The sequence below is a fragment of the Monopterus albus genome, unplaced genomic scaffold, assembly GCF_001952655.1.
Source record: "Monopterus albus unplaced genomic scaffold, M_albus_1.0 scaffold128.1, whole genome shotgun sequence".
Taxonomy (NCBI): Eukaryota; Metazoa; Chordata; class Actinopteri; order Synbranchiformes; family Synbranchidae; genus Monopterus; species Monopterus albus.
Window position 1 is genome coordinate 1,917,948 of NW_018128008.1, and position 11,359 is coordinate 1,929,306.

The 11,359-nt window shown below is 42.3% G+C and overlaps 1 protein-coding gene across 1 annotated transcript in view; it reads left to right on the top strand.

Moving 5' to 3' along the window:
• The window catches only part of mdn1 (midasin AAA ATPase 1), a 107,206-nt gene that overhangs the window by 39,566 nt on the left and 56,281 nt on the right, over nucleotides 1-11,359 (top strand). Inside the window, 16 exon segments of the mRNA XM_020612888.1 lie at nucleotides 161-299; nucleotides 588-702; nucleotides 2,227-2,487; nucleotides 2,580-2,777; nucleotides 3,134-3,342; nucleotides 3,447-3,569; nucleotides 3,702-3,899; nucleotides 5,038-5,145; nucleotides 5,315-5,503; nucleotides 6,239-6,328; nucleotides 7,083-7,346; nucleotides 7,438-7,702; nucleotides 7,834-7,993; nucleotides 8,790-8,906; nucleotides 8,989-9,197; nucleotides 9,287-9,435. Coding sequence (XP_020468544.1) covers nucleotides 161-299; nucleotides 588-702; nucleotides 2,227-2,487; nucleotides 2,580-2,777; nucleotides 3,134-3,342; nucleotides 3,447-3,569; nucleotides 3,702-3,899; nucleotides 5,038-5,145; nucleotides 5,315-5,503; nucleotides 6,239-6,328; nucleotides 7,083-7,346; nucleotides 7,438-7,702; nucleotides 7,834-7,993; nucleotides 8,790-8,906; nucleotides 8,989-9,197; nucleotides 9,287-9,435 — 2,794 coding nt within the window.

Below are 11,359 nucleotides of genomic sequence, written 5' to 3' on the forward strand. Positions count from 1 at the left end.
GCACACACGGCACATTTTGCATTTTGTGCACAAATTGTATTTGACCCTCAAAATACAACATGAGCATGATACTATATGTTGCCCTGTGAACAACTGCATACTGTACAAGTGAATAACAGATTAAGAAAAGCTCTAAACAGTGTGTTGTGTATCTTGTCAGTGTTCTAGAGGCAGAGAAGTTCCTGGTCTTGGTGGAGAAGGGCAGCGGGGACAATAATGACATTGAGCTGATCAGAGCAGCTGCAGGTTTTCGCCTGGTTGCCACCATGAACCCTGGAGGAGACTTTGGCAAGAAAGAGGTAATTACAAAATAGGAATGCTTCTACTGTGTGGTCAGTGGAGCTTAGGTTTAAAAGGGGAGACGACAGTGGTGCGGTGTGTAGAGCAGTCGTCTCCCAACCAAAAGGTTGAAGTTTCGAATCTCTGTGCCTGCAGTCCACATGTCGAAGTGTCCTTGGGCAAGACACTGAACCCCCCTGTCCCTGTGATTTAACATCCATTTTAAAATATATAAATGGGCTTTATGAGAACCCATCAGAACTTGGTTGTAGATAGAGTCTGACTTTGTGCTTCTCTGTTTCGAACAGCTCTCTCCTGCCCTCAGGAACCGTTTCACAGAGGTCTGGTGTCCTCACAGCAACAGCCGCAGTGACCTGGTGCAGATCATCCAACACAACCTGCGCTCTGGCCTCTCACTTGATGGTAAAGTAACTTGGGAATATGTAGAAAAATATGGGCATATACTGAAGTTTTAGTTATAAGCATTAGGTCACAGCTTTAAGAATTCTTTCATTTAGAGAATCGGAATCAGAATCTGCTTTATTGGCCAGGTGTGTTGGACACACAAGGAATTTGACTCGGGTACATCAGCTCTCAATGTATATGTACATATAAGGGGCAAGTAAACAGTAAACAAACAAGGCTGGTATAAGAAAATAAGCAGTATTAACAAGCAACAAACAGTGCAAACAATGCAAAATAAGCAGTATAAACAGGCAGTAAACAATGCAGACAGACAAAGGAATGCTCATTGTGAAACATGATAAATAGCAATAAAAATAGAGTACTTAGGACTTCAGGTTGATACACCACTGAGATGGCTGTGTCGTAGAGAAGCCCCCGAAGGAACCAGAGAAAGTAAAGTTAACCCCCCTTGAATTGAAGTTAGAATAGGAAAAAAACAACAGAAATACATCATTGTGTTCTCATAAATAAATACATCATACTAACCAGAGATGCTATTTATTTATAGACAAAATCCATCCTCATGGAGGTGATCTCTGCGTTTCGGTTCCATTAGTAAGTCCTTTTCTAGTTTTGCTCTGACCAACCAACCAGAGGACGGAAAAATGCTGATGTTATTGTGGGCTAGCTAGCTGGCCTTGTGAGGGGAATTTGAAGTCTGATTTGTTAAAGAAACAGTCCCATTGCTAACATAGTTTAAGTTACATTGGCCAGCACTTCTGATTCTGAAGGCCCTGGGCAGATTAGAGATTGACATGGCAACACATAGAGGCTGAAATGTGATTGGACAAAACAATCTAACATCCACATACATGTACTGGAAGCGGTGCAGCCAAGAGAAATGCTATGAAATGAAGAGAACAGACTGTTGGGAATAAATTAATACCATTTTACGGAACAAATATTAGAATTTAGGTTGTAAATGTAGGTCAGTGCTTCTGATAGTGTTTAGGCCAGCAGAGAAGGCCTTGTTGGCCCTGACTGCCCACCACTGCTATTAACACATCCACTAGATCCATACTCCGGACTGTATGCCACTTTTTTTATTCACATGAGCTCACTCCAGCTCACGCGGACATCACGCTGACTTTGTACTAGGAAGCTGGCAGGCTAAAGTCCATTTAAGTACTGGGTCAACTGACTCAGACATTTGCATTTTCATATAGAGCTCCTCCAGGTAATGTCTAGATAATTTCAGGGTTCTAGTGCATGTGTGAAAAGGGTTTTGTGTTAGCAGCATGGCTCAAGGGAAGATTTGGGGCACAATAAAGCAGTACAAAGGCAAAGTGTAGTTGTTTTCAGTGAAAGTGTGATAATAGTGATAGATGGTGAACATAGAGGAGCATTTAGTAGCTATAGCAAGATTAGTCTTGTTAACTACTTAATGACAAGCAATTTAGGCAGACATATCGAACAATTATGTAATCTGTAAAGTCTTACTGATGATGTTTCCTTGGAAACACCTCTGTGAATCAAACACAGGGTGCGATATTGCAGAGCTGATGCTTGACTTCATTGAGTGGCTGACCCAGCAGGACTTCGGCCGGCGCTGCATCCTGAGCATCAGAGACATCTTGTCGTGGGTTAACTTCCTCAATGCTGTGTGTGAGCGGGATGAGGATGGCTTCATGACCATGGGAGCCCTAGAAGATGAAGAAGAAGCCGAGTGGGACCTCAGATTGGACACTGTTACTGCTTTCATCCATGCTGCATGTCTGGTCTACATAGATAGCATTGGCTCTGGTGAGCTGATGGCTTACTTTTATTTGCATGAAGAGTTTGTCTTTTAGAGGGGATGTTTGGGAAATGTGAGCTCAGTCTCCCTTTTGTTGCAGGAACCACCGTGTGCTGTACAGACAACACACTTTTGGTTCGCAGGTTGTGCCTGAGCTTCCTGCAGCAGCGGCTCAGTAAGATGACCAAGCTGGATCAAGAGATGCTGGACTCCCTGAGAGTCTATGATAGCAGCCTGCCAAGGGAACCCAATTGGGGTGAAGATTTCTTTGGCATTGACCCCTTCTACATTGCTTTAGGTATGGACTTCTTCACAAATGTATAGGATTCTGGTGTAGTCCGTGATGTGGACCACATGTTATATTGTCTGCTTCTCATGTTTTTGTGTACTACACATTTGATTGATTTAACAACTTATCACAGAGCTGCATCTGCTGATGTAGGCCCCGCCCACATCTGCCTATACAGTACAATGTGTTGTTTGCAGTTTCATGACTTTAGTTTTTTGACTTAGACCTACTATGTATCAATACATTCTCTAAAGTGTACCACATTAGTGTGCCTTCTTGTGTCTAATACAATATTTCTTTGCTAATATGTTTGTAGTTGTTTCCCTTGTCATGACTGAATCAGATGGCTCTGTATGTCCACCCAGGGTCCCAGACCGAGAGCCGCAACCTCTCAGACTACGCCATTGCAGCGGGCACTACCGCAATGAATGCCCAGAGGCTTCTGCGGGCACTGAAGCTGCAGAGGCCTGTGCTGCTTGAGGGCTCTCCTGGTGTGGGGAAGACTAGCCTGGTAGCAGCACTGGCAAAGGCATCTGGGAACCAGCTGGTTCGAATCAACCTGTCAGAGCAAACGGTAAACACCTTTATATGAATGTTCAGGAGCTCTTTATTGTGCTCTGGAGTGAGCTTCAAAGACTAGCAACGCTCTGATGCTGAATGATGTGTGCCCTCTGGCAGGATGTGACTGACTTGTTTGGGACAGATCTCCCAGTGGAGGGAGGAAAAGGAGGAGAGTTTGCATGGCGTGATGGCCCCCTTTTAGCTGCCTTGAAGGCAGGCCACTGGGTTGTGCTGGATGAGGTAGGTTCACACATTTGTACAGCTTTTATCACAGCATTTGTTTTTGTTTGCAAAACATTGCACAACAAATATTAATCTGACAATGCTGATCTGAGTTTTTAAACTGACTTGCCTTGTTCTCCATGCTGAAAGCTGAACCTGGCCTCTCAGTCGGTGTTGGAGGGTCTGAATGCCTGCTTTGATCACCGAGCAGAGATCTATATTCCTGAGCTGGGAATGAGCTTCCACGTTCAGTATGAGAAGACCAAGATCTTTGGCTGCCAGAACCCCTTTACTCAAGGTGGTGGGCGCAAGGGACTGCCCAAATCCTTCCTCAATAGATTCACACAAGTAAGAATCAGTTGAGATGCTTACACATACTTTCATGTATTTTGTTCTTTTTGTACTAAAAAGGCCCACATGAGCTACAGTAAGAACAGAGGTAATTTCAGCAGTCTTAATAGGAAGTCAGTTTGATAAATCAGGTGTTAAGTCAGTATTTTATTCATATTTTAATTGAGTGCATTCAACATAAATATTCCATTGATCAGTATTTAAATATTGTTCTCATCCTCTAGCTGTACTTCTTGCTCTGTATGAGGGCACAGAAAACCATTAGCCATTGTGATTGAACACCAAAATCTTGTAAAAAAAATAGCTATATTCTTTTCAGTTATGGAATTACTTAGATCCTGGACTGATCAGTTACTTTACCGATTGGTTAATTGACAGACAGTGAATCAGCAACAGTTTTGATAATTGATTTTCAGTCAGTTACATGTCAAACATCCAGTAGTTACAGCTTCTCAAATAGGAGGATTCTGCTCATGTTAGGCTCTGGAAAATGTGATGAGCATTTTTTTTTTGGCATTTCACAAACTCAAGATTATGAAGAAAATCACTGGGAAAGGCAACCATTAACCTGTCACACTTTTACTGTAGATACAGTACGTTGGTTATCACTGTAAAGAATTATCCTAGCGAAAAATAAAAGATCTTGCCTATCTGTGAGCTCAAGGATGAGTTGGTGAACTCATTTTCAGAAATACCTTAACTGTCTCTGGTTATTGGTCATGTTTTGTAAAACTTTAAAAAATTAAAAAAGCGAGTGTGTAGAAAGGATTTGTAATTATAGAAAAAAATATATATATATCTTTGTGTGACAGTTAATGAGATAGTTAATACAATCTGTGCAAATTTAGTCAAATTATTTGTACAATAAGTCCTTCCACCAAAGATTTTATTAGTGATTTTGCAGTTTTACAAAGGCTAATAAACAATCACAGGCATTATAAGTGTCCCTGAACATCTTATCCAACCTTATTTGAGCCCACAGAATGTATTGTAATGGTAGTTCACATGCACCACTGATGTAGTAGCTCTCCTGTAGTCTTTGAAAAGAGAACTTGGAGTGAGTTCAATAATTACAGAATGAGTTGTATTTTTTTTCTGTTTTACCTATGAAAGCTGACTACTGCTGTATTTCTAGGTTTTTGTCGACCAGCTCACCATCAAAGACATGGAGTTCATAGCAGACTCCATTTTCCCCACCATTGATAAAAAAATCATTGCTAAAATGGTGGAGTTCAGCAACAGGGTAGGTTTCTCTTCCCACATATATTGTTGACTATGTGTTGGAGAAACTTGTATACGTATATGCCGAAGTGAAGATGTAGCCGGTTGGCAGTTCCCTTAATAGGAAGTGTTCCACATGTTTAAAGCTGTTACAGAGGCTTAAATGGCTTTTTCTGTCCCCATCCTCCCAGCTTGTCCAGGAGGTGTGTGTGGAGCGGCGGTGGGGTCAGAAGGGAAGCCCCTGGGAGTTCAACCTGCGCGACATGTTCCGCTGGTGTCAGCTAATGCTGGCCGACCAGTCACCGGGATTTTTCAGTCCGGGCCAGCATGTGGCTTTGGTGTATGCTGACAGGATGAGAACACAAGCTGACAAGGCTCAGGTATTTGGTTTAGGCAAATTTACTTTAATCAAAGGATTCACAAGAAACTTAATCAGTATATGAAACCAAGAAATCCACTTATGTTTAACACATATACAGTAAGAGTAAATTTATTCCATAAAAGGACAAAGACATGGTGGCAGTTCTGGTTTTTCTTTAAAACCACCATCAGGAGCCAGAGCAACAGCCAATATAGACCAGGTGTGCGAAAGGTGAAAATTAAAGATGAACACATTTAAAAGTTTTGGACATAATTCAGAATCAGTGAGGGATGGGTTCCTATTCCCAAATTATGTGAAATCATGCACAGATGCCAAGGAAAATGGAATTTATGGTCCAGCTTGGGTGATTTGGAAGTTATGGGCAAAAACAAAAATAATTATTATACTGTTGACATGCGTTTTGTTGTCTGAGTAGTTAGTGAATTGTAACTTTTTGAACTTGCTGTATCTGACAAGTTTGGTGTAGGCCTCACTGTTTATGAGATCTAAGCACTTTTAGCTGATGATGATAGTAATATTAATAACTGATGCTTACAGTTCCAAAAATGTTCCAGCACCTGTGTATATTTTCCACACCGTTAAGTCCCTGTAGCTGTGCACATGTTGAACACATTGAATTCTCTGCATTCAGTGGCTATCTTTTATTTACTGTTACTGATGCAAAATTTGGAAAGCCTTTTCCCTGTTTTTTGTCAGCTTGGAATAAAGCAGACTGTCCTCTTTTCCCACACAGGTGCTCTCAGTTTTCAGGAAGGTGTTTGGGGAGGACTTTGAGCCTTATACTGGCTCCAGACAGTTCCACATCACTCCACTAAACCTGCAGGTTAGTCCAAACACCAAAACCTCATCCTGCTTCTCACCAGCAAATGTTTAAAATTCTGTTATCACAGTTAAAGGTAGGGTTGGTGATCTTGGAAAAACCAGCAAGAGGAAGCTCGATTTTTGAAAGTAGCCAACTGAAGCCATCATCATCATCCCCTCATTCTGACTTCTCTCCAAAGCCACTCCTCCAACACACACTGCAACATGCAGTGCTTGACTACTGCTTACAGATGTCTGGAAACTAATGAGTGTCCCCAAAATGAAACAAAACCAATAATTACCTGTCCAGTATAAACACGGCCACCATGGAATCTCTTGTCAGCCCCTTTTGTTCTCTCAGTTGTCGCTATCATTCAGAAGCCACACCAATGTTAATTCTGGTTTTACTTCTAGCATCCAAATTATTTTTAGTTGTAACTTTCTCAAATAGCTTTAGCTATCACTACAGATCGGTAGCATGTCTGCCTGCCTGGCCTTGTGGGAGACTCTTGGCTCATGCAAGGACAGTGTGCATGCAAGGAGGAAGTTAGGTTGACAGGTAGGTAGGCCATCCAGTGGTGGTGGCCAAGTAAAATTTTTGGTCGGGCTTTTTTCAGCCCTGCTGCTACCACAGATAATCATTTCTTTATGTTGTCAATGCATTTAATGTATTCATTGCCTTTGGGATGAAAAGAGAATTTCAAGTTATGTAGCTTCGGAAAAGAATCAACAAACCTACCTTTAAGGGTTTGTTTTCTTCTGAAATGCCCTTGTAGGTAGGCTTCTCTGTCCTGCAGCGCAGTGGAGGAGCCCCTGTGGCCCTAGACCCCCCATTGTCCATCACACACCAGGCCCTGCGACCCTTGGAGTCCCTCATGAAGTGTGTGGAAATGGGCTGGATGACAATACTAGTTGGCCCCACAGCCAGTGGAAAGACCAGCCTGGTGAGGCTGCTGGCTCTGCTGACAGGACATCGCCTCAGAGTCATGGCCATGAACAGTGCCATGGACACCACGGAGCTGTTGGGAGGCTTCGAACAGGTAACCTGGAAGTCAGTTATCTAGCATCTCAAAGCGCTTTTATTGCCTTAGAACATTAGACCACATCACGCTTCACTTTTCCTTATTCCAGGTGGATATCATGCGATCCTGGCAACAAGTGCTAGAAAGCATGGATTATATAGTTGCCATGGTAATAAGACGGGGCCTGATGTCCTTGGATGTCGGCATCCAGGACACAGAGTTCCTGCTGCAGACGTGGGGCCTGTTCTGCCACTGGCTGAAGGAGGAAGGGCCGCAAACAACCGGAGGAATGGTCAACTCGGAGGCACTGAACAAGTTGGAGGTCATCATCCTCCTCCTGCAGAAACTCAACACCAAGCTTAAAGTGTTCACTGGTAATGTCCAAACACTGCTGGATAACTAGAAACTGTCTGAAAAAAAGAGGAAAAACTGCATGTAAGAATGAGAATGAGAAAACATGTGAATGTGTTTCCAGTACTGTAACATGGCTGTGTTTGTCCTCCAGACATGTCCAAGCTGCAGATGGACTTTATGCTGCTGAAGGAACGTCTGGCCCAGCTGGAAGATGGCTGGACAAACGGAGGCTTTGAGTGGTTGGACAGTATGCTGGTCCAGGCCCTGCAGGCTGGTGATTGGCTGCTCATGGACAATGTCAATTTCTGCAGGTGAGAAAAGGGAAGTGTTTCTTCACTCATCAGTCTATTTATTAATCTACTTAAAACTCCTCATAAATGGTATGTAAGGATAAAAAAAAAAAAACTAGTGCAATCCTAGTAAGTCACACTTCCTAGACAGGTATTTACAATATGTACACACCAGGGATTCCACTAGGAGTTTTTCTTGCCAGTCAGTTGTCTGGAAAGAATTTATTTTACGAGACAAATTTGAAACTTACCTGTTACACTTCAGTTACATTTTATTTAAAACTGCAGATATATAATGCAAATACATTCCCACAATGACATAATGACTTGGACATTTTCCCTGCTTTTAGCTTGCTGGAAACCCATGATATTGCTGTTTTGAGGTGAAATTGTAGCAATGAAACACACCCTTGTAACATTCTTTCTGAGCCGGGTGAGCACTAGAGAGCAGCCCCTCTCTGCACACAGATTTTGCCAGTGTAGCCCAGCTTGTAAGCATTCTTGCCAGCATTTTGATTGCCACTTTTTAATTTATTGTTGTTGTTTGTTTTGTTTTTTTTATAAAAACTTGAAATTACTGGCTAACCAAAGAGGGTCACGGGGAGCTTAATTTCATTTCATTTTTTTTTTTTTTTTTAAATGTATTACACCCACTATCTGTGCATAGCTAGTCAGAATGTTATTGTTTCCTTTGTACATAAATAACTTCTTTAAATTTGGCTAATCAAGTCATTTAACTTTGAAGTGTATTTGCACAAAACAGTAACGCTCTCACTGATTTAATTCGATTTGAACTAATTGTGTATTATGCGCTTAGTGCATCTGTCCTGGATCGCCTCAATGCTCTTCTGGAACCTGGTGGAACCCTCACCATCAATGAACGTGGTGTCATAGATGGGAAGACCCCCCAAATCACCCCACATCCTAACTTCAGGTATTAGAAAAATTAAAGCTGGTTCAATTTTTGATGAAGTCATTAAATAAACCCATACTCAGCTGATCTACGTGGTCTGCAGGTTGTTCCTTACTATGAACCCTGTGCATGGGGAGCTCTCTAGAGCCATGAGGAACAGAGGGGTAGAGGTTTACATCCCAGGGGAACATGAGGGGATCTGCTGGGACACACAGGACCTGAAGACCCTGCTTCACACTGCTGGTGTGACTGGGGACTGTCTGTGTGATCTGCTGATTGAAATACATAAAAGCATTAAATGTGCCATCTGGGGTAAGTGCTGATTGATGACAGCAAATACTGTTGAACGTACTGTCATTCAGTCTGCAGAGCTGGTAAAAACCCTGGCTTATGTCTTTCAGATTCCCCTACCTCATCAATGGCCTCTCTCCTCCATGCTGCCACTCTGCTGTCCTGCCAGCTGCAGAGAGGTGTGGATTTACCCAGTGCCCTGCAGCATGTCTGTGGAGAGGTATACTCCCTCTGCCAGCGCAACACTGCCAGCCAGAAGGTACAAGTGCCTCACTATCACAAAATCCAAACAGTCCAAAAGGTTTTATTTAAATTTTCAGTCAGAAATTTCCCTTCAACCAACAAGTTTGGTTCCTAATGTTGTTTCTAAAAAATGAAACAAGCCAGATTTCCATGTAATCTACAAAATCTAATGTATGGTCTCCAGAGTATACAGTGAGGAACAGAAGTATTTGAACACCCTGCGATTTTGCAAGTTCTCCCACTTAGAAATCATGGAGGGGTCCGAAATTCACATTGTAGGTGCATTCCCACTCAGAGAGACAGAATTTAAAAAAAAAATTCAGGAAATCACATTGTATGATTTTTAAAGAATTTATTTGTCTAGCACTGCTGAACATAAGTATTTGAACACCTGAGAAACAACAAGAATTCTGGCTCTCAAAGACCTGTTACTGTGCCTTGAAAAAGTCCACCTCTACTCCACTCATTAATCTAAATTAGTAGCACCTGTCTGAGCTCTTTAAAGACACCTGTCCACCCCACAATCAGTCAGACGCCAACTACTACCATGGGCAAGACCAAAGAGCTGTCAAAAGACACCAGAGACAAAATTGTGGACCTCCGCAAGGCTGGAAAGGGCTACGGGGCAATTGCCAAGCAGCTTGGTGAAAACAGATCCACTGTTGGAGCAATTGTTGGAAAATGGAAGAGGCTAAAGACGACTGTCAGTCTCCCTCGGACTGGGGCGCCATGCAAGATCTCACCTCGTGGGGTATCACGGATGATGAGAAAGGTGAGGAATCAGCCCAGAACTACAAGGGAGGAGCTGGTCAATGACATGAAGAGAGCTGGGACCACAGTTTCAAAGGTCACTGTCGGTAGAACACTACGCCGTCATGGTTTCAAATCATGCATTGCACGGAAGGTTTCCCTGCTCAAGTCATCACATGTCCAGGTCCGTCTGAAGTTTGCCAAAGACCATTTGGATGATCCAGAGGAGGCATGGGAGAAAGTCATGTGGTCAGATGAGACCAAAGTAGAACTTTTTGGTCTAAACTTCACTCGTCGTGTTTGGAGGAAAAAGAAGGATGAGTTGCATCCCAAGAACACCATCCCTACTGTGAAGCATGGGGGTGGTAACATCATGCTTTGGGGGTGCTTTTCTGCGAAGGGGACAGGACGTCTGCACTGTATTAAGGAGAGGATGAATGGGGCCATTTATTGTGAGATTTTGAGCAACAACCTCCTTCCCTCAGTCAGAGCATTGAAGATGAGTCGTGGCTGGGTCTTCCAACATGACAACAACCCGAAGCACACAGCCAGGACAACCAAGGATGTCTTCCGTAAGAAGCATATCAAGGTTCTGGAGTGGCCTAGTAGAGGTGGACTTTTTCAAGGCACAGTAACAGGTCTTTGAGAGCCAGAATTCTTGCTGTTTCTCAGGTGTTCAAATACTTATGTTCAGCAGTGAAAGACAAATAAATTCTTTAAAAATCATACAATGTGATTTCCTGAAATTTTTTTTATAATTCTGTCTCTCAGAGTGGGAATGCACCTACAATGTGAATTTCAGACCCTTCCATGATTTCTAAGTGGGAGAACTTGCAAAATCGCAGGGTGTTCAAATACTTCTGTTCCTCACTGTAAATCAGACAAAATGTGTCTATCTATTGCTATCTCTATCTATCCATCTATCTATCTTTCACATAATCAAGATTAAAGATCAAACATTTTTATTGTCAATTCACTATATGTTCAGGACATACAGAAAATCAAAATACTGTTTTTCTCTCACCTAGTGTTGAATGCCATACCATTTTGGAAACTTAAATAGAATAAAAGCAGAGTAAAAATAGACTAAAAAGAATAAGAAAATTAAGCCAGTGATTAGGATAAAACTAAACATTACAACCTAATAGGCTATGATACATACACACACACACACACACACACACATATAT